The sequence below is a fragment of the Anopheles arabiensis genome, chromosome X (assembly GCF_016920715.1).
Source record: "Anopheles arabiensis isolate DONGOLA chromosome X, AaraD3, whole genome shotgun sequence".
NCBI classification, from domain to species: Eukaryota; Metazoa; Arthropoda; class Insecta; order Diptera; family Culicidae; genus Anopheles; species Anopheles arabiensis.
The window spans coordinates 1,966,304-1,989,733 of record NC_053519.1 but is presented as its reverse complement, the minus strand read 5'-3'; the positions used below and the strand labels follow the sequence as shown (position 1 = coordinate 1,989,733).

The window sequence follows — 23,430 nt, the reverse complement described above, 5'->3', positions numbered from 1 at the left end:
AACAAGGATGCTATAGAGTCCAATTCCTGTTTTATTAAGTTCATTTCACTTAAGAAAGAGTCAATAAATGTAGAATGTTCCTGCTTCAGTGGGAAGCTTTCCTTATGCAGATCGTTTTGTGTCTCGATTGACCCGTTTCATCGATTGCTTCTTCCTCCAAAAGTTCTGAGCGCGGCAAACTCAAACGCAATGCTTGCACTAATCTTTAATATTTCGTTCTTGGAATCTTTGATGATTAAAAACACGAAATTAAAGCTAACACTACTGTCCTGTATTTTCCTATAAACCGTCAAGCATAACAGAAAATACCTGGGATATGCTAACTGCATTGGGAGGAGTGCATAGATTTATGTTGAGTATTGTTTGTTAGTGTTACGGCTGACAACTGATAGAAAACTGAAATTTTGCAACAACTAAAGAATATAATAGAACGACAGTGATCGGATTACACAGTATCGCTTTCTTTACATCCCAACTTAGCAATTAAGCCGATTCGATTTCCGAGTTTAAATTGAGTAATTTGTGTTTTTTTTTTTTGTGATCGTAAAACTTTTACTTTATTCCATCAAGCGCCCATTGTTGTGCGCTCAACAAAAACCGTATGTGTATGTGTGTGTGTGTGTGCACTTGCTTGTGTACACTCGGGTATTGATGAAGTACACGCGATATCTTCGCGTGTGCGCGCGCGCGCCTGTATCTGTCTGCCTTTGGAGGATTGTTTTATTTGCTGTTTAGTGATAAATTGAGAGTGTGAGATAAAGTCATACCCCTGCACCCATCCCCCGATGGTCCCGATTCCACAGGGCGGATGTTGCCAGTGTTTGGGGCGATTTTTTGTTTCAATTTATAAAACCCGCCGGCGAAAGAAAATCTCACGAAAAGAAAATCTTTGCCAAACCGGCGCCATCGGGCAAAATCAATGCCGCTGCGCTTTCGATCCAATTGCTCCCTGAACGGTGGAAGTTGCTGGGATGGTGAAACTTTCGCAACCAAGCGGGGAAAGATGTCGCTGCGCGATCGGTTCTCCCGTTGCTCGCTCGCATCCCCCCTTCCCAGGGAAACGGAGAAATAAATGGAGCAAACTGAGAGAGCGCACACAGCGGATGGGGCGGTGCGGGCCCCGTTGCCATGGATCATTGAAGTGTGCTGCTCGGGAAAAATAGTTGAGTCATAAATTGGCATCAAAACAGCAGAATCAGAGGAAGAAGAGCAACCAGCCAGCCCGGGGGAAAGCATTGAGGCGAACGATGGACACTTAAAAAAGGGAGGAAATAAAAAAGGAGCTGGGTGGGTGGGTGCTGCATCGCGATTTTCCGTGTTGCACAACGTAGCACCCGCCAAGGCTCGTACACTTTTGTTACCGGCGGCACCTTAATTGAGCGCGCAAATCAGTCCCGCCTGAAGTGGGCTGGCGGCCGAATGGTACATTCTTTCCTGCTTTCGTTGGAAATTATTTGCCACTTTCACTTCCGAAAGCATGCTCGATCGGAATTTTCTCTTTTATTATTATTGTTTTTTTGCTTTCTAACGGCCGTTTCAAATGACTGTTTTTGTCGCTCTTTTTTCCCCCCTCTGCATCACTATTTTGCGTTATGAATAATTAACATTTTTGCAAACGATTCGGTTTCTGTTTTTTGTTTCGGTTTTGTTGCCAAATCGAGCTGTCGGACGAGCTGTGCGCGAGTCAAAAATCACTGCGTGCAAAGTCTGCTTGGTGCCCGTGACCAGGATACGCGACCCAAAGGATAGCAATTGGTCGGCTGCCACCGGTGCCAGCGCGACGCTCTGGCAGTTGGCCAATTGGGTCCGCCCGGCACGATGCCGCTGGCACGCTAGGGCAAAATGTTGCCCGGGGAAAACACTCCACTCCTCCCGTGGCTACCCCGAGACTCCCGTGTCTTTATTCGGTTGGATGTATGGATTTTTTTTTTGTTTTTGCACTGCCGCATCCCTTCACTCCGAAACGTTCCTTTACTCTTCCGGATCGAAGCTTGACTGGCGCCAGAACTTCGCCCATCCCGCCATGAGAATGCGTGCGTCTGTTTGTGTTCCAGAAGCGACGGTGTCCTCCTTCGTGCCGCGGTCTCCTCCCCAGCGTTACAGCAGATTGATTCCCAGACTCACTGGTGCCACAGTGCTGCCGTTGGTTGGAGAAGAATAAAAGAACAAACTCCCATAAAGGGCAAACAGTGGCGGGGCTAAATAAGAGCAAAAATGGCTGAGTAAATCAGATATCGCTGCTGATGGTGGTGCTCTTCTGCTTCTTCCTCCCTCGTCCCACTTTACACATTTGATTGTACGGTGGAGTGATGTGTGGTTGCATCATCATCATCACATGTGCAGCGTGTGAGAGAGAACGGAAGCTGTGCAGCATGAAAAGAAAGAAAAAAACCATTCTTCGCACGATACTTGGTTGAGATAAGCAATTTTCCCTCTTATTGGCTTTTACATTTTTTGTTGTTTCCTATTCGATTCCAATCGATTCTTCTCGCGTGCTGACATGCTTTTTCCTACACAGAGTATGTGTGTGTGTGTGTTTCTGTGTGTAACACTCACAAGGATTGATGCATAATGTTGCTTTGCGGGAGGAAAGATGAAAAAAAAATGGGAAAAAATTGAAGAAGCAGCACAAAACAAAACAAAAAGTCTGATACACTGCACAAAACAGCTTAACCTTAACGATAACGATAAGCACGATCAGATCGCAGATTCGCCGCTCTGTGTAAGACACTTGTGGGCGGCGTGAGGTGCGCTGGCTTCGGGTGGGTGCGGATTGCATAAAAGGTAGAGGAGAGCGAGAGGGAGAGAGAGCGAGCCATCATTAAGCAATATTCATGGGCGACACGATCGAACACGAAGTGGTGCCACTCCAGAATGTGGCCGGCGGAGGACTAAAAATACAAAAATGGAATAAGAAGAAGAAGAACAGCAAGAAGAAGAAGTGTACTCCGCTTAAGAGCAACATTACATACTTGAGCGGTAACGATACAAAGGAGGCGAAAGCCGAAAGCAGAAGTATCTTCATCCTTGAAACGAAGGGAGGGTGGGAGCCGAGACACACCAGGCAAGCAACACCAAAAGAGAAAGAAGCGAAAAATTGTAGCCCCCCACCTCCGCCAACACTGTCCTAGAAGCGAGCTTTTATGTAACGTCGAGCACGGCGGGGGAGGAGGCCCCACTCGCTCGAGCAGCATCGAGAACGACTCGCACCAAGATTGAAATTAAGGATAAAGAAAACAGCGGCATACACTCCTCTCTCTCTCTCTCTGCTGCCGCTTATCTGGCCTGTCGTTGTGTCCGAACGGCGGTCGAATGGGGCGGCAAGCAACAAAAAAAAAAAACACTCCCAAACGAGGACAACACACACTCACACTAATCCGTCCAATAAATAGCAGTCGAAAAAATTACCATCCTCCCCCCCCACACACACACACACACATACACACACACACACACACACACACACACACACACACACACACACACACACACACACACACACACACACACACACACACACACACACACACACACACACACACACACACACACACACACACACACACACACACACACACACACACACACACACACACACACACACACACACACACACACACACACACACACACACACACACACACACACACACACACACACCCACTCGGCGCTAGTTTTTCTGATGATATATCCTTTTATCCAAAATGGGAGCCAATGTGGCGGGAGGGGGGGGTAGATAGCGCGCACCATAACGATAGCCAGCTCAACCCAACCGAGTCTCGTAAGTCTCTCCGCTCTGGGCCGGCTTGGCCCGCACTCCAATTACTGCGCACCACCCCCTCCCCCCCCCGCCGCTCTTCTCCCCCGAAAAGAGAGAGAGAGCTGTCGCCGAACGGAAAATGAATCACGGGCACACGACAACACAATCTTCGCTCGTTTCGCATTAGCCTTACTCCCACTGCCGCCCGGCCCGCCTGGAATATATGATAATGAAACACAACATTATCATGCAGCAATTTTCCTCCAGCACGCGGCTGCTGCTTGTGCAATGGGGGGTGGGGGTGGAGGCGGTTGGTAAAGGTATTTTGCTTTACCTCACCCCAAACCGTGCTTTCGCTGCTGCATTGCAAACGGTTCGAACAGCGCTGTTAACCAGGGCGAGGTGATCATGTTGTGAATTTACTTACACACGCTTTCCAAACCTTTCTGCTGCAGCACATCAAGCGTTTAGTGTGTGTATGGCAGTGGCGTTGCTTCGAAAAGCGAAAGCACACAGATGCACACACGGCATTACAAATAGTGTAAAGAATGGTGGGACGATTGGGTGCACAATTTTGCTCCACCGCGAAGACGTTTCGCGCATTTCGCTGGGTGCAGTCGCTAAAGTTTTGCGTGAAATACAATTCAAAAAGGAGCGTCGCAATGGGAGGCGATGGCTCGCAAGACAAAGAAGCCGATGGATGGAGTTCGATTCTTGCGCGGTTCTGTAAAGCTGTACGCTGCCAAGCAACGATGTTAGGCGTGTGTGGTTGTGGGAGCATGGGGCAGTACGGTCAGGCAAGGTAATTTATTTAACCACTCGTTAAATGAATACTGAGCGAAAGAAGTGACCTTATCTTTTTTCTGTTTTAAAATAAAATCACCTATTTCTGGTTTTATCATAACATTCCCTTTAATTGTAACTTACTTAATCCTTTTGTCCTTTATGTAACAACTGCTTAATTTCTTGTCTCCCTAAAGGCAAGTGAATTTCTGCAAATTCTGATTTTATTAGTTGAGCCATATATCATCAAATCTCATCAAACACCACAATGAAGCATTGGAACGGACATCTCAAAGATACTCTACCGGCAATAGCTCCAATACTATACGGAGAGCGTGAAGTTCGATAAGGCGTGATTCCCGGATGGCTCCAAGGTAAATGGCAAAACAGACTGTTAAGTATGTTATTGATGCTATTTCCTGTGCGCTGGAAGACATCGCTTCTTGACAAATGGGTACATGCTTTTCTCACAGATAGAATTAGTTGCAGCCTCGCACTTCTTTCATCGAAAGATTTAAAAAACAATATTTGCGGTCTCTTTCTGACAGTGGCTTCAATTTGACCATAGCCTGGATTCATACTCACAGTACAATAACTGGTAACGAACACGCTGACAGATGAGGGAAAGCAGGTTCGTACTTGATCGAAATACTTAAAGGTCCTATGTACCTGCAAGAAGTAATGGTATCACGGAATTTCTATATCGACTAGCAGATGATATTGGTCGCCTTTGTAATTCCATACTACCGAAGGTTTCGAGGTATGAAGGTTGAACTTCTTTTATCAGATCTATGTCACTACAGATTTCTAGCAACTATGGGTTAAACGCTCATCTCAAGCACATCGGCTTGTCCAGTAAAAAGGAGTGCCCATAGGGTATATGAAACCATGATTTTGGTAATATCAAATGTACGAAAACGCTAATTATCATTTTCTGTCAACAGTGAAAAAAGTATAACAGTTAAGAACTTATATAAAACTGATCTTTAATGCAGACATATGTATTTCAGTAAATAATTCAATAACAAACGAAAGAACGATATCGTTCAAGCGGATCCCTTTATTGCATTTTAGATTAGTCTGTAAATGGCTGTACAAAGGTGGACCAATTTGCTCCGTCCTACCATATCACGTCGAGCACAAGCTGAGTGTGAGGTTTGCTGCCCAGAGCGACGGATAACCTTTTCGCTCACCTCACATAGCCGCACGCAGGCTTACACAGGAAAAGTCTTTTATCTTAGGCGTACGGCAGAAGGCATCGTCAGAGGAGAAGTCGAATGTGCACCCAAGCAAGGCAAAGTATTTAACACTAAAGACCGTAGAGAATTCCTTCTACCCGTATGAACGCTTGCGTCTTTGGCGATTGGCGCACTGTGTGTCTGGAGCACCAAAGTTGCTGCTCAATAAAAATGTGCACACATACACATACATACCCACATAATTGCATTCGAGCTTAACAATGACTTGCCGAACGAAGACACACAGTGAATCTCGATCCGGTGTTGTGGTGATTGTGCTCGATATCTCTACTGATTGATTTCTAACGCCACATGAGCGGACGCACTCGCTAGCGCAATCGGTACGTGCTAGGGTTTTGTGTGCGGCAGAGGTTGTGCGCTCGATTCTCAATTGTTTACGCATTTTTCTCCATCAGAAAGACATTTTTCAATGTTGCAAATATGCTGTCTCGGATGCATTTTCTTGAACAGGAGAAAGAGAAGACCGATTTGTCGATAAAGGTTTGGCATGTACTGTAGCGGAAGTATGTGTGTTTGTGGGTGTGTGTGTGTGTGTGTCTTTCGCCTTCTCGTTTCCCCCCACACACACACACACACTTACTTCCACCCGTTGCTGCTGCTGCTTGATCCTTTTGGGGCATCCCAACTATTAATCTATCACAATATGAGATGAAGTATGTGCCAGCTTTTCTCTCCTGTGCGCCGCCTTTCTTGGGCTTCCCGAACGGGTTGCCTCTTGTTCCACGGGGATCCTTTCTCCCTATTCTTCCCCCTCATTCCATTCTCGAAGTATTCTTGTGTGTGTGTGTGTGTGCAGCGCCCGCGCGAGGCGCAAAGTGAAGTAATAAATTGATATCGTTTTCGAGAGTTCGCCGAGCGTTATTCATGTGTCTTTCCTCTTCCTTTCCAGCAGAGGCAGCAAGAATGTGTGATGTCGTACTCCATGTGTTTGTGCGCGGGTCCTGTGCCTGTGTGCTGCTTGGAGAGGAATGTTGAATGCCAATAATGGGGAAAATTGAACGCTTGCAGAAGCGAGCCCCGGCCGGGAGGAGGCGGACGACTACGGGGCTAAACAAAAACAACAAAGAAGCTGAAGGAACGCTTCTTCCGATCGATTGAATGTGGCCTGTGTCGGTATGGGAATTGGGAAATGGCTGCGGAAGAGGGACAGTATTTCCACCGCTAGTGTGGAGTACTTACGGACAGAAAGACACGATGTCATCACCTTTGTGTGGGTCTGTGTGTGTGTGTTCTGGTAGCGTGTTGGGTAAAATCAAACGGCGAAGAATTCAACCAGTTACGTTGTGAGGTAAAAAGCATCTTGTTAGCCCCACACATAGACACACAATCTCACCAAAATATTAATAATGTCTCCGCTGGGTCTCCCCGGCCGATGCAAAGCAATTATTGTCCTTGCCATATTTTCGCTCCTTTGTTTTTGTACCGCCGTATTGGATGCTGCCTGCTTTGTGTTGTCTTCCCTTCTGGGTCTGTGGGGGGGTGGTGGCGAGAGTCAAATTGAATTACCTTTTGTGTGAGCCATTTTTCGGATGGCACCGATGGTGGTGGTCCACCGTGGTGGCACGGATTTGTGGTGCAGGAAATGAAATAGAAGAAAGCGGCAGAGAGAGCGGGCCACCATCGCACTGCGGCCGTGCTAAGCCCAGCCATCGATCATCGCGGCATCGCGACCCAGCCCATCTCCCAACGGCCGAAAACGATTACCGGGGCTAAGTAATGGAGTTAATCCATCACCATTGAGTCGTCAGTGTCAATGCCGCGGCAGGGTGGAAATCCATTCCGAAACTGTCCTTGGGGCGATTTGATGCCCCCATTGCCACCACCACTGGTGGTGAAAGCGACGTGATGATGGAGGGTGATGGTTGGGTTTGTCTATCGCTCATCCCATTGAGCTTCAATGAGCCCGATGATATGAAAAAAGGCTATATAAGGTGCAGCCCGTGCGAAGTGACGTGGCGGGGAGGTATTTTTATGGTCGAGATTGTATTTCCGGATTGTAAACAGTGGCTTTTTTTGACTACGACATAATACGACGTATCGTTTTTTTTCGTTCTAAGCATATTTGTGTAGCAGGAGCATTATTGAATTGGTGTAAAGATGCGAGCCAAGCGATTGTCGAATTCTGGTCAAAACTACTGTGATCTTACCCAGAGCAGATTTTGTGGAGTCCATTGCTGGTATTCGTTAAATAGACATTTTTTTCCTCCACTAAACCTGCATACTTTTAGACACGAACTTCAATTTAAATAATCCAAAGATACCTGACGGTGGCTCAAGTTGGAGAAACCTTCAGCAAAAAATTCGATTTGCCGTTGGTGACATTAAAAACGCTGAGATTTTGAGAGTTATTTTACTACTTTACTCGATTTGCGTCGAGTCATTAAATTGGTCTCCATTTCTCATAGATATCTTCTTCTTTTTCTTCTTCTGTTTCTTCTTCTTCTTCTTCTTTGGCACAACAACCGTTGTCGGTCAAGGCCTGCCTGTACCCACTAGTGAAGTGAGCTTGGCTCTCAGTGACTTATTGTTACCTTAGCAGGATAGTCAAGTCCTACGTAAGGGGACACGGTCTATTCGGGGCTTGAACCCATGATGGGTATGTTGTTAAGTCGTACGAGTTGATGACTGTACCATCAGACCGGCGCTAATACATAAATGATTGTTTATATAGAAGTCTATTCAACAAAAATAATCGAGAAGGGCAGTCGAAATCGCAGCAGGGCGTGAAATCGTTCGACAAACTCTCGGTTATAACTTACAAATACGTCCATACAATTAAAACGTAATTCAAAAGATCTGGAATTTCTGAACAGATAATCAAGAAAAATGAAGTTGAAATGATCGTTTCTAATGTAACTTCATTGAAAAAACTCTTTTTTCAGGTTATTGATGCATTAAATTTATTTTTAATGGTGTTTAAATGATGTCAGTACTTAATTGTTCACAGCAGAAAATTGTATAAGACGTGCAAGAGCAAGTAGACGCTCTCATGGATAAAACTCTTCTACATGACAACTATCTATAGAACACTCTAAGCCGTTATTAGAAGTGGCAAAACACATTGTTCTTTACCGCATCCTAGATGTTTTTCAACGGCTTCAAATGGTTTATTTGTTTCAAGATGAAATTTCAGTTTCAACGCATGATTTGCAACACATAACAAAGAACTGTCAAACTCAATTCAGCTTGAATCGTGTTGAAAATCTTGCTGTAGAAATTAAAAATTATGTTGATGGAAATGAAATGTCAGATCGATGTGGAACAACATTTTGCATGCGGTGAATAACCATGTTTACATTCGAAAGTGACTTGGGGAAAACCCTGTATCAAGAGTTTTTTGCATAACATAACACGCAATATAATTTGAGTTGAGAAACCCTGTAAGGGGTACCTGTTAAGAGAAGTTTCACTGTAAATTATAGTTAAAAAAAGGTGATACAACATTTAAAAAAAAAAGAACACATTGGTAAGCCAAAAAGTGATGCAAACCCCAATTTTAAGAATGCATAGTTCATAACGCTGATTGATCATTTTTTGTAAAATAATACTATAAATAAATAATTAAATAACCTTTTGCATAGGGTATGCTCTATGACAATCGTACATGCTTTATTTATATTAATTATTCCAACAGCTTATTCCCCATTAAACTTATGCAAATCACGCAACAAAAAGTGCCTTTAAGCTATAAATCTTTGCTTAAAGAAACCAAATTAAAAGCTAGCAGTGCATGACATAGTGGGCTTCATCATCACCACCACCACCACCAACCTCATCTTTGTGCGTTTTTCGTGCAACCCAATTGCACAATGATTGTCATTAGCAATGGAGAGCAACCTCTCATTCGAAAGATGTGTTTGTTTTATATACTTTGCCCGATCTGTTTTCGCCATTCGCACCAGCGCAATCTTCTCCCAGCAAGCAAACCTTCCGAAAAAAAACACACATCGAACACGGATGATATCTGGCCCTGTGTTTTGCCGTTCGATTTCTCATCAGTTGGTTTCACGATGTGTGTGTGTGTGTGTGTGGGTGGAGGAGGCGACCAATCGACCAGTCGGACGGCCCGTGGAATGGATTGCAAATCAAAAATCACCACGTTTGCTGCTCACGGCTCAATCTCCCAACCTATTTCGACTGTGTGTGTGTGTGTGGCCCTAGATGCGTGGCATGCCGACTGTTAGAATGTGTACATGTGTGCGTGTGTGTGTGTGTGTGTGTTTATACGCGTCAATCAGGCTCGTTTGCAGATGAATTCTAATCAACTTTGTCCGTCATCGAGAGCATTCGGGACGGCACGGAGTCGTCGGACACGGATTCGGAGTGTCAGTGGTGGAGACCGACGCAAGCAGGGGCCTGTTTTTGGTGTGGTGTGGAGGGAAGCTAAATAAAATATCTACTCCCTTCACTACTGCTGCGTTGGCCGGTGGAAAACGCAGCCACCACGACCCGGATGTGTGCGTGAGCAGAGAAAAGATTGCATGTGGACGGGTGTGCACGCGGGGATGGAGGCAATCGGGTGGTTTGTATATGTCCATCCGACTTCCTCACTTCACGGCGGTCCTTCCCCTCCCCAGAGAGCGGAAGTGGGCTGTCATCGCGTTAGTGGATCGTACCGAAACGACCTCAACATCCGGCAGCGCAGCCAGCCCAGACTCGGCACGGACCACGCGTTCCCGGACGCGTCAAAAACGGAACTGCGCGGAACTGTGCCGCGGGAGGGGGAACGAAGGGTGGCGGAGCAGCACACCGGAAAGCAGCGACTCGCAAGTTTCCTCGAGGTTCCGGTCCGGTACCGGGAATCTCCATATTTAATGAATTTAGTGCGAGACACGAGCAACGGGAGGTTTTTCCGTTTTTATTCTGCCGGCACGCAAACCTGAACCCTGCTCCTCGTGTGTTGCGCACGCAAGGACACTATTTGCTGGGGTTGTGCGAGTGAGCAAAAACAAAAACAAAACACAGTGGTAGTGGTGGTGGTGGTAGTGGTGGCGGTGAGCCTATTAGTTTGGGCTATTTCATCCGTCAAATATCCGCCCGCCGGTTAACGAGCTGTTGACTGCGTGTAGATCACGTTCCGCCACTTGCCGACACGATTGCCATCTTTGTGGGGGAGAACGTGGGTGTGATGGAGGGAGTGGGACATGAAGAGGCAGGGAGATGTTTAACCAAACATATACACACACACACACACATACGTACGTCCCGAAGCAATCTGCTCAGTGGACGAGAGTGGTCACGGGCGAAACTCAACCCTGAACGGACCTGATGTTGCGTCCTCGTGTACGCTCCCGTGTCTTCTGCAAAAGTTCCGGACAAATATTCTGGCACGTACACACCGTGCCACTGTGTGTGTGTGTGTGTGTGTGTGTGTGTGAGAGAGAGAGAGAGAGAAGAGGAGGAGCAGGAGACAGGGCAGCTGGCACAACTTTGGGCTGAGGACATCCGGAAGCTTATGAAATTAAATCACCGCCAATGCACTGCGGGCAAAAGAAAGGTATCGCTTTGCTAGCGTCTGGTGCAGCTTAATAGGTGAGACACACACTGGGGTGAGACAGAGAGAGAGAGGGGGCTTGGTGGAAGTGTGAAGACACACACACACACGCGCGCGCGCATCGCCCAGGCACACTCGGACGGACCCTGGGACCCTGCTGTGTGCACAGTGTTTGTGCCCAGGCAAATAGGAACATGTTTTGTGCAAAAAGTATTCACAACTCGGCTGTCCGCGCTCGCTCTCCTCCTGCTGCTGGAACGCCAGCAGTACTACTGTTGCAGAAAGTTTTGCATACCATTCGGGCGCCCACTCGCTCAGCCACTCGCTCAGCCAGCACGGAATATTTGGGGCAGTTTAAAGGGATGGCTTCGCACTGGGCGCTTTAAAGTCACTTTTGTCAGTACAGTGACTGATATGTATGTGTGAATGTGTGTGTGTGTGCTGTTGAATCAAACTTGTTTCTTGCCATAACAATTAAGCGTCACAGTGACACATCGAAACAAAAATCATACAGTGTGAGGCACAGTGTGTCATTTACTACCGAACTAGATGAGTGACAGGTTTTACCTTCAATTTGAGTTTTTTTTTTATCGGTGATTCGCTTTGCAATTGACTGTCATTATCTATGAATATTACAAAAGATATTTAATGCCTAATTTTTACCGATTGTGCATACCTTTAGGCGTATTTTGCGGCGTTGACTTGAGGCGTTTGACATTTGGAGGCTGAAATCTCAAAGCTAGAATTAGATTCGAGTGCCTGCTCGAAAAATGGCAAAACAAGGTGGTGTTTACATTTATCCCAAGGTGTATTAAAGAGATCTGGTGATGGAATCTAGAATCAAAGTGTTTGTAGTCGAGGTGGTCTCATAGCATGTTTTTTACAACCAAATTTGAAAATCACTTTTTGACAAGATGGGTGACAACTTTTGTTCAAACAAGCTTTCTGGAGGCTTGACAAATACTCAAAACACTCTTAAAATCTTCATTCAGAAGCAGAAGCGATAAAAATCAGCCTTCCAAACTCATACACCTTGGGATAAGCCCACCTGTATATTATACTCAGTTAGATAGCTGCTCGAAAACTGTTTTACAATGCAAACAGCTGACAGGCTAAAATTTCAGCCTACGAACTTACAACGGAAAGGCCCCCAGTATCAGGAACTAAATTATGCACCAGAAAAAAAAACAGAAGATCCGGACATAGGTTATGTTACAGAGCAAAACAAATTGAACGTTCCTTGGATTAGCACAGAGTATCGCTTAACAATTTTAGGCATAATTTTCACCAACTCTCTAAGACTAACAATCCAGTTAAATTGGGATAAAACCACAGAAACGTTTGCACAACTAATATGGCATCACAAACATAGAGATATTAACCTGCACCAGAGACCAATGTTAGCAAAAACATTCTTAACCTGTAAGCTTTCGCCCCTCATTTGCTTTGTGAGTTCGTGTGGCCAAAAGGTGGACTAAGAGTCAGTATGAACCAACTTGGCCTATCCAAAGCTAAAGGAGGTCTAAATCTTATTCTACCAAATGTAAAGCTACCATCATTACTGATCAATAGACATCTAAAAAAAACTAAAGAATGCCCTTCGCTTCAAAATGAATGTCTAAAATAGACTCCAAACATTCAAGTAGTGAGCAAAATCTAATTCGAGCGTTGTCCTCAGTATCAGAATTAAGAACTTGAATGCCACAGATATATTTGAAGCTAATGAGTCTTGAAGAAAAATAATCATAATTCACAGAAAACAAAGAGATGCTCCAGGTGTCAGATAAACTTGAATTGAAATCATTGCTTGGTTAATTAGTAGATAAAAAGACTTCATTGTATTGAAAAAAAAAGGGTATCGCTCGCAATAAAACGCCTTAAGGTAGGCACACCGCATGGCAAACAATCAGTTTTAAAGATTCCAAACGATTTTTTGCGTGCATTTTCATGCGTAATTTTAGTCATTTCCGTGCCGTAAACATTTACAACTCTATCGAGAGTGGAGCAAGTGGGCAAAACACGTAAATCCGGTACAATACGGATCACACACACACACACCCCCCCTGATAGCGGTGGTGTAATATCCTCGACTGCCCTATTCGTACCGCTGTGCAACAAAGCAAACTGTGACTAGGTAGCGCTTTTGCCCAACGTGTTAAATTCATCAACCCTGGGGGGGGGGGGGGGAGGTCAACAAAGGATTTTGTAAAGGTTACAACACACCCCCTGCTCATCCCCTGCCCCTTTTTGGAGAGGTGTCTATCTCTCTCGCAATCTCGGGGCTATATAATTAAATCTACCCGAATTATGAGATTTTTATTAAAATTAATACTAATTAGAGAGAGAGGAGGTGGTGCTGGGCACAGGGCGAATGGGTGCTTATTTAGTTGTTGTAACCGGAAATCAGTGCGACCGAAGGGAAGGGAGGGACACAAATGTTCATTCTATTTTTGAAAAAAAAAAGGGAAACAACACAAACCTTTGGTGTGTCTTTGTGTAGCTGTGTACGTGTGGACAAAACCAAAACGAACCGTTTCACCGCTTATGATGAGGTTGGCAGTAGTACACATATTCCAGCACACGCATGCCAATAGCCAGTGGCTATCGGCTTGGGTATAGCTGACGTCTCCCTCTACCCCTCCCTGGTCACTCTGCCACACTCACGCTATGATACACTCTCGTCGAGTGTCGTACACAATCGGTTTGGTGTTGTGCGATTGGTGGTAGGAGGCGAAGGTTACGGGAAGGACGAGAGGCTTGAATGGCAATGCAAATTATGTTTCTGTGGTCAGTGAAATTTGCTCGGTTTGCCGCCCGCTCCCTGTCTCTCGCGTTCCCATTCCCTCCCGAAGCGCTTGGAAGCTGGTCGCGCGACCGTCATCAGCTCGTCGTGCAGTTTTGCGAACGCATTTTATCTGCCCCTAAAACCTCAACCCCGCCTGGGTGGGTGGTAGAGGGAAAGAGAAGCGGGTAACAATGGGAAGGTGCTGCTGGTGCTGTTGTTGCCTCTTTCTGTTGGGCCTTTTTTGTGCCGTAGACTTCGGAGGCGAATTTTCGATGAACAGGAAATGAATCTGGCTTTTCGGAGGCGCATGTGATTGCTGGACCAGCCGAGAGCGAAGGGAGGGCTGAGCAGGGCTGCAGGTGTTGCAGGGTTTCGACCCCCGTCCTCGGGTGTCTCTATCGCATGCGCTAGGAGCACAAACGCGACGGTGGATCGGTCGCTCGCCAATAGATTTCACCAGTTGAAAGCGGATGAACATTGATGATTGGAGCTGTTGTGGGGTGGGCTACTGCTGCTACTACTTCAACCGAAACTCCGACCGGATGTGAAGCTGATGCTGTGTGTGTGTGTATGCATGAGCTACAACCAGGGAACGTTCGGTACCGTTCATTCATTAGCAGCTCCAAACCATCAGCATAATCATCATCGGCAGGCAATCGTGTGCCTTTTTTTTTGGGTTGGGAGTTTGCAATGCTTGCTTCACCACGTGCAAAACTGGGTGTGCGATGCGTTCTTACACAGCACCAGGGTGCGCCCCATATTGTGTTCTTAAGACAGTGGTGTGTGAGTCAGACGAAAAAATAAAAAAAAGCAAAAAACACCACAAAGTCAAAATTGAAGCCGGATATTGGAAAATAAGCCCTCAAGGGGAGGATTGCGACACAGAGAGGGATGCTACTTCTGATTCCGGCAAGCTGACTGGATGAATGATTCCTCGCAGCAGGTGTGTGGCGGCGTGCTCTCTGCCTTTCCCGTGTGGTTGAACGATTTAGCTTTAAATATCATTTCGCCACGTTCTCAACCCTGCACTCCAATCGATACATTTCAACGTACCTGAGCGTACTTTAAGGGGGAATTTCTACAACCTCCCTCTTCAATTGCCACAGCACACACACACACACACAGCACAAACACATTCCGACCCAGGTTTATCGGTTAAACACTGTTTGCCGAAATGCTTTTGAGCGCAAACGGAGTGAAAAATCCTTTGCAAATGAAATACCTTGGCCTGTAATACCACCAACCTTTGATAGGGAAGTTCCACCAATCCCCAACTTCCCCGTCCGGAACATTCCTTCCGGGCCGCAGCTGCAATGAAAGGTGAAAGATAAAGTGCAGCAGCAGACGCAACTTACCGTGCCCGAGCGCTAGCAGGAAGCAAACGTTTAGGAAGATTCTCGGATGCATGACTGACATGGCTCGTTACACCTGGGGACGACGCCTCACTCGATGCTCTCGGTCGCACTATTTTTTTTTTTTATTTATGTTAGGTATGCACTCACTCACACTCGAATTCTGGATTTGCTTTGATTTCTGCCGCGCTCACGCCATCAGCAGCGCCAGCAGCAGCCAATTTCGTCCCCTGCTAGTAACACACCGTGGACACACATTTGCGTACTGCTGCATTCGAGCAATCACACCATTAAGACCGTACACATACACACACAGACACTTTATTAGCACTGGCACCTGGGGGGGCGGGGGGTTGGTTTTGAGTGTTTTCTGAGCCGTCTGGCGGCTGCTATTCAAATGCTCTGCCAGCAGCCCGTTGGAGCCCGTCGATCGTTACTCATATTTTGGCTGATTAGCTTTCAAACCGAATTGCGCTGTTCGCTCTGTAAAACGGAAATTTTGCCACACACACGCACACACACACGTTTGCATAACCCCTCGGGCGCAATCAATATTGGTGCAACACTTTCGGGTTTGTGAGCGGGGTGTGTTTACACCAACACTGGGTTTGGTTTGTCAGTAAGTCCATTTTGTCCTTTTAACTGAAGTTTTGGAGGGTTGTTTGTTCCTTAGAATTGTTTTTATACGTTCGTTAAAGATCACTTCAGCGTTAAGCTAAACAGGCAAAAACTTATGCAAGTTATTATTTTATTAGGAAATAAATTAAACCGAATATTACAGTTGCTGTTGGAAAAAAACAAAACGATTGTTCACTATTCTTGTTGTTAATGTGGAGATTTTCCATAAAAACTATAATTTTTGCTTAAAAAAGGCCAAATGACAGACGCGATGTATAACTTTCAGGAGCAATCTGCAGAAATGCTGCTAATAAAGAATTATGTGTTTAATCGAACTTTTCTTTCTTAAGCTCTTCAAATTCGGATGATTTTACGTTTGATCTTGATTTATCTGTTTTGTTCAGATCAAACTAGACACTCACGCAAACTTTATTTCGTACTTTTTTTGCAGATATGATTGCATAACCTTCAGGCGCATATCATTTGGAGAAAACAAATATTAAAAAAGTATTTATTGATTCAATTGATGATTCAATAAACATTCCACTCTAACATACTACCAGGAGTCACTCGGAACGAAGTTGCTCGTAGCTTAAACATTTATATCGAGAAAACGCAGGCGAAACCATTTCTTCCTGGCTCTCAAGTCGAATGCTTTTTCGAAAACAAAATCGAATAAGCAACATTGCATATCTTCAGGCGCTTTACAAACACTTGAAACGATGCTGACGAAAGCGACAATCCCGCAAACGCTCGCTCAGTAAGAAATCCGCCTGGTACGCTCTTCTACACCTGTTTGTTTTTTTGTTTTTGAATCTCATGCATAACACGTTGCATAACATTCAGGCGCAAACTGCAAGAAAGGTTTTGCTTGAAAATTACTGCAAACAGATATTTTTTTTTTACATTTTTCGTGCCGATTTAAACTCGTGCTGCTACGTGTTGTGATTTCACCAACCACTGCTCACTTCCATCGTTGAACTCTGGTCGCAAGAAATTAAAAATATCCCTTTTATGTTTTTCCTCCTAACACAGCTCAAAGTCTGCACATCTCACGTCAACGTTGTGCGACAAGAAAAAATACCTTCCACGTCCCAAAAGTGTGAAGTGCCACACACTCACATAAACAGTAATAAAAATAACAGAAACGGCAAAAATAAACACACACGTACTCGTCCACACGGGCGATATCATCCCGTGTACAAGTGCACACTCGCTGGACTATATTTTTGATTGCTTCATCCAGTGAGCACCCGCTCACACACAAACACACACACACAAACACAGACACATACAAACGCGGACGGGTCACACCGTTGACCGTTAAGCTACCGGTCTTAATTAATCATCTCAAATGTCACAATTCACTGGCGTGACACCGGGGCGACCGAAAGGGTTGAGCCGCTGCCGCTCCCGTTGCCCGGTTGCCAATCTTACCCGTGTTCCCCTCCGCCCACTAGCCGTATCCTTTTGCGGACTAGCGCGGAATTAGTCACGCACCCACCGTCATCCGCTGGACAGGTTCAGGTTGGCAAGGATAGAACGAGAGAGCTTACAAAAAAATGCCACGAGAATCAACCCGAGGCAAGAACAACCCTTCCGTCAAAATGTGCAACTGTGTTTTTTTCTCTTCCCTTTTTTATTATTACCTATGCAATACTTTGTTTTGCCCCTGCTCCAGTCGGTGGTAAACGTACACACACAAACACACACACACACACACACACACTAAAACTTAACGGTCACTCGGCACGAGTGGGATGAAATTTGATTTAATTTCTTTTTCCCAGCGTACCGCTTAAAAACACAAGCAGCCAAAACTCCCCTGGCCCTGGGACAATGACGCCCTACTTGGAGTGGAGGGGAAGGGGAGGAGGTGGAGCGAAAAGTGCAAGAAAAATGAAAACGTTTAACCTCTTCATCATAATTATCACTCAACATGATGGCGTGTGCGATGGGGAGCGCCGGTTGGCAAACCTGCCAGTTCATTATCACCTACTCTGCCATTTCCTCCCTCTCGACTGGTAGGTGTGTGTGTGTGTGTGTGTGGAAGGGGGTTTGAGCAAAATGCAAAGGTGGCAAAATTGCTGTCTTTACCTCGCCTCGGAGTTTTTGTTTTCTCTCTCCCCCCGCACCACAGCTCTCCTGCTTTATTTGCAATTCCCCCCAGCCGTAACCCACTGGTTGGGGGGGTTGGTTGGTTTTTAATTCTTCTGTTCATTATTTATTCTACTTCCGGGGACACCGGACCACACTGCCGCTGCCCCATAAATTGCCCCATCCAAAGCCCTCCTCCCCCTTTCCTCCTTGCCGTGCCTTTTCCCGTGCTGATACCGCAGCTGCGGCTGATCGTTGGGGCCTGTTGGGCTGCAGCAGCGCGAACCAACAAAAGTGTGCACGCGGCACGTTCCGGTGCTTTCGAGCAAACTCTCGCATAAAAGCACATCCCCGAGACGTTTCGCTCGGCACTTTCTTTCCCTTTCTCCACAAAAAAAAAATAAAATTCAAAAAAAACCCGCAAAAGAACATAGACGAGCAACCAAAATCAACTGAATAAAATCAGAGCGACCACGGGCTTTGTTTTTTGTTTTTGTGTTTTGACACTTGCATACGGCCCCCCAAAACGGTTGGGGTTTTTTTCTTTTCTTCTTTTTTTTTGGTGGTGGGGTGAACGTGAAAAATGCCCCGTGCTTTCCGTCATGAAAATAGTTCAAATATTTACTCAGCTCATCTTCCGCCCACCCACAATGCCTTCCCACGGTTTCTGAGTCTGTCTGTCTGCTCGAAAATGGCATGTACTTTTTTGCACACACACACACACACACCACGTGCTGAAAGGTGAGAAATGGGCAAACCAGAAGAGCACTTGAGTGCATATGGAATAAACAACGAGCGCAGGCACACACAGGCAGCAAACACAAACAACAACCACCAGGCGCACACTTCAAAATTCCTGGGCAGTACAAAAAAAAAGCACCAAACTGCACGCTGCAAAACCGGTTTGTGGGTGTGTGGGTGGGAAGTGAATAAAATAAACTGTTAATACCTTCGCCTTGTCACTTGCACTCAGCGTTCTGCATCAGCAAAAGGGTGAGGTGTGACTGAAATTATGGTGTTTGAGAAAAAGGCAGCAAAAACCTAATAAAAAAATGGAAAAAGGCAGCAAAAGGCGGGGAAAGTAATAAAGCAAAAAGTAGTAGAAAAAACTCCTCACTGATCCCTTCAATGTACGATGATCTTCATTGGCCACCGCACGAAATAGGGGCCGCAAGGACCTACACTATATGGTAGGCACGATTGGTTGCAGCTTCAAGCAGTTTCCAGTGTGTTGAAGTCGTGCGCTTTTTACGCGAAAGTGTGTAGCTACCAGCGCAACAACACCTTCCATTCGCACCTCTTCGTCTTGGGACATCGAAGTTGAAGCATCACAGCACTCAGTACGAACAGCATGCAAACGGGTTGGTGGGAAAAAAAATCCCAACCCGTGAAAGAGTTTATTATTACTTTCCCTTTCTCTGCGTTTTCCATTACGAATATCCTTTTTTTTTGGGGGGGGTTTTCTGTTTCACCCACTGCTGACTGCACGAATTATCTTCTCGGTGGCACAGGTTTCTCTTACTTTCGAGAGCACACCTGAGAGCACAAAGCTGAAGTGTGGGGAGGAGATTGAAGTAATTTCACACATGCTGCAATGTGTCCGAAGCTCGTTTTTTCCCCCCAACCCAACAGTGAAGGGATTTGAAAATAATTTCCACAAAACTCACACAACACACCTACGGACCTATGCTCTCATGTGTGTGTGTGTGTGTGTGCTTCGTTGTTATATGATTTCTGGAGTCCAAATCCGCACTCATCCGCCGGTGGATGTGCAAAGGGCGCACACATCATCCAGCGAAGGAAGCCGAGGGACTTTCCCACTTGTGTTGTGCCCCTGTCATACACAGTTCCGTTCGTTGTGGTTTTTTGCTTTGTTGTTCTTCCTTTTCGACATTTTTTTTTTTGCCCCACTACTTCCGGAAGTCGTGCGACCTGCTCTCCGGGCGTAATTCGTTAATGCAAAAATATGCGAAACAATGGAGAAATTTAATTAAGCATGGGACGGAGGACGCCCGTGCAGCAGTTGCTCGGGGCGGGCGGGCGGCCCTTATTGTCAACCTTTTTGCGGTGTCCAAACGAGCGTATTTTTTTCCCCTCCCTTTCCTTGCTGCTGTTGCGAATGGGTTCCCGTTCGCGCTGGCCGCTGCTCGTTACCGTGTGTGTTCGGTGTTGAACTTTCTTTTTTGTTCCTGTGGTACGTAGCGCTCAAAAATTCGTTCATTTGCGGTTGCATTTTTCATCGTGTGCCACGACGACGGACGCGTGCAATCTCCTGCTTTCATTTTCCCCCTCCCCAAATGCATCGGTATGTGTGTGTGTGTGTGTATGTGCGCCATATTTTTCACTCTCATTTGCTCTGCCTCGTTTGGCCGCTGTGTTTTCTTCCCGGCGAAACGCACCACGTGTAACAAGCGTAGCTGATGCCGCAGCAATTATGTGGTGGGCACTGGGTGGCATTTTCTAAACCTGTGTGTGTGCCTGTGGCTCCAATTAAAAGAATGTATTACTTTCCCAACATCCCCAGCTAACCGTATGCAAGCTTGGTTGTTTTTTTTTTTTCGCTTTTCTTCAAGCAGCCTTAAAGAAACAAAGCGATAAGGGAAGTAGGCGCTAATAGTTGCGTTAATTTTGAACACAATGCTTCACTTTTTTTTTAAACCAAAAACCCCTTTTTCTGTGTAGTTGCCCCCGTTCCGGCTGTCACCTCTTGGCTGGCGATGAAGTAGTGTTGGTGGGAAACAACACTGCACACGGTACACATCCGCCTGTCGGAATTAATTTCCATCGCGTTTAAAAGGTACGCTCGCGGTGTTTTTTGTTTTTTTTTTTTTTTTTTTTGGTTTCGCTCGCTCTCTTCGCTCGCCTGCAGACGGAAATTAAGTGCGATTGTGTAGTGCGAGAAATAATTGCGTCCCCGGGAGGAAATGGGAGGAAATTGACGGGTTGGCTTCACGAAACACTTCCGGTACAAACGATCCAGGCGCGCACTGGATCGACTGGACACGATAGCTTACACTGTGTTGCTTTCGTTTTTTTTTTTTGTTTTGTGCTTCATTATGTCACAGCATTTTGATACATGGTTTCAATTTATTTTACCTTTTCAAGCCGTGGCAACGTTTTCGTTAATAATTTTCATTCCGTGTGCTATCGTTTGAATAAATCTGAGCAAAACCTCGATCGGCAGTGTGCACAATAAAAGCGTTCATTTTACGCATGTGGCTGCGGAGGGGGTGATAGTGCCGTGCGTAAGCGCTAGGTTTTGGTGCACTGGCGATCGCGTGCACAGTTCGCAGCTTGATCCCGAGCGTGGGTGCGCGCGTGTGTACTTGAAAAAATTTGTACGGCTACGCTCTCTTTTCCCCAACGATCCTTTCGGGTATACTACACACATAATTGTACCAAACACTCAATAGTTTGAGTGCGCTAAGCACACATACTTCTGATGCATTTTTTCCTCTCGGTTTAAAATCCGTTTTATTGATTTCATCAAATTATTGACAGTCAATCAGAACAAAAGGATTTAATGAATTATTAAAATTGTTTAAAAACATCTTGAATATGTTTACACCTAATAATTGAACAAATTTTAATTTTTAATTCCATGTGTAGGCTACGAAGCGAATTAGCTGAGGCGTATAAAAAGGTGGATTACCACACTGACTGACAACCAAAGTGACCGGAACACAGTTGGTAGGTTTTATCATTTTTAGTCAGCTTGTTGTTCAAAAACACCAACTAACTGGTATATCAGTAAACTTTATATTAGATGCTTTTAGTTTAGCAAATACAGTGAAGCAATTATATCAATGTCACAGAAAATAATATTGTTATTTTACAGTTGTAACAGTTTTACTGTTATAGCTACACTTTGACTTAGGAAGCAACATTAAGTTACGATTTTTTTTCTAGCTATTTATATCGATCGTTCGCTGAATAATGTTACCATTATATGATAGCTTTTTATTATTTTATACAAAAATCGGTTCAATATGCAAAAATATCCAAAATAGCACTCAATGCCTTAATACACGCTTATCACGGTGTTGCTTGTTTATTTAGTTGGATCGCAATGCTATACCCAAAAGCACACAATTTCCCAAAAAAAAAATCTAAGGATAGGAAACAAATTATAAAAATGCGTTGTTGAAAAATAAAAAAAATAAAGCTTTTTTTAATCTAACACACTATCACTCACAAATCTTTGTTCAATTTTGGCCCTTTCTTATTGGAGCATTCAACTTGTCTTGCTCTCTATTCCATATATTCTTGGTAATGCTGTGTTAAAGAAAAAAAAATGGAATCTAGCCTTCTAATTACTACAATTAGTTCAACAAATATTCGACTCAAATGCATCAGATATAAATGTCTTCAAAGGTATCACACATTGAGACGTTTAATTACTTGGACACGATTGCTATTCCAGAAAAGTTTTGCACGAGATCTTCGGCACAAGTCTTGCGGTTTCTCAAAATTATAAATCACAAACTCTTCGGTCGAGATTCCAATCAAAACTACAGTCTGCACACTACACCTGGTGAGCAGACGTGTTAACAGAACCACAGAAACACATGCAGCACTACGATCGGGAGCGTGATCGGGCACAAGTCTTCCCGAACCCTGCCACTGCGATAGCTTTGATTGTAGAGGGCTCCACACTGGTGTTGATAGAAGTAGCAGCGCTCCCAATCACCACTCTGTCATCATTCACACCACTAACATCCTTACAAACGGTCCATGTATCTGCTTGTACGATCGTACAGCAGCAGCACGATCAACTGCGAACAGTAAATGTCACACGATAGTGCATTGGCCGATCAATTTGCGTGGGATAAAACGATCACCAATCCCACTCACACCACACACACATGCACCCACCCTTTCTGTTCGCCCGAAAGCACCGAGAGTGAGGCCCTCGGGACAGTGTATGTATCGCTCGTTCGAAATGTTTCGTCCGCCCTGGTCGCGTCCGGTGCGGTTAACGGCAATTTGCCAACTGACTGACAGCGGGTCGCTTGCAGCTGGTGCTAACGGTCGCGCTCGGCAACAAGCAACAACAAATGGAACAAATGGAACAACTCCTGGCAGTGGAGAGAGTGAGAACACTGCTGCTGCTCGTACCGGTCACGATACAGTAAGCCAGTGCAAGCACGCGTTATCATTTCGAGCAGGCTCGAACGCTGCTCGCCCTTCGGTTCGAGCAGCGACGGACGGAGAAGCACTGCTCGAAAGCGTTATTGCCATTCGGAATTTTGGCGCCTGCGCTGATGCCGTCCAGAAGAACC

General features: G+C 45.4%; 1 protein-coding gene across 6 annotated transcripts in view; it reads right to left on the bottom strand.

Moving 5' to 3' along the window:
* Positions 1 to 23,202, bottom strand: part of LOC120906363 (carbonic anhydrase-related protein 10) — a 53,996-nt gene extending 30,794 nt beyond the window's left edge. Inside the window, exons 1-3 of one of the 6 annotated variants that reach the window (XM_040317969.1) lie at positions 23,024 to 23,202; positions 16,213 to 16,217; positions 15,437 to 16,148 (exon numbers count right to left, since the gene is read on the bottom strand). In XM_040317969.1, the coding sequence (XP_040173903.1) occupies positions 15,437 to 15,497 (61 nt within the window). In that variant the 5' untranslated portion in view covers positions 15,498 to 16,148; positions 16,213 to 16,217; positions 23,024 to 23,202. Of the gene's footprint in view, positions 1 to 15,436; positions 16,218 to 22,679; positions 22,780 to 23,023 lie in introns of those variants that run through there. The other 5 variants (XM_040317966.1, XM_040317968.1, XM_040317967.1 and 2 more) reach the window with 5 other exon arrangements.
* Between the last annotated feature and the right edge of the window lie 228 nt (positions 23,203 to 23,430).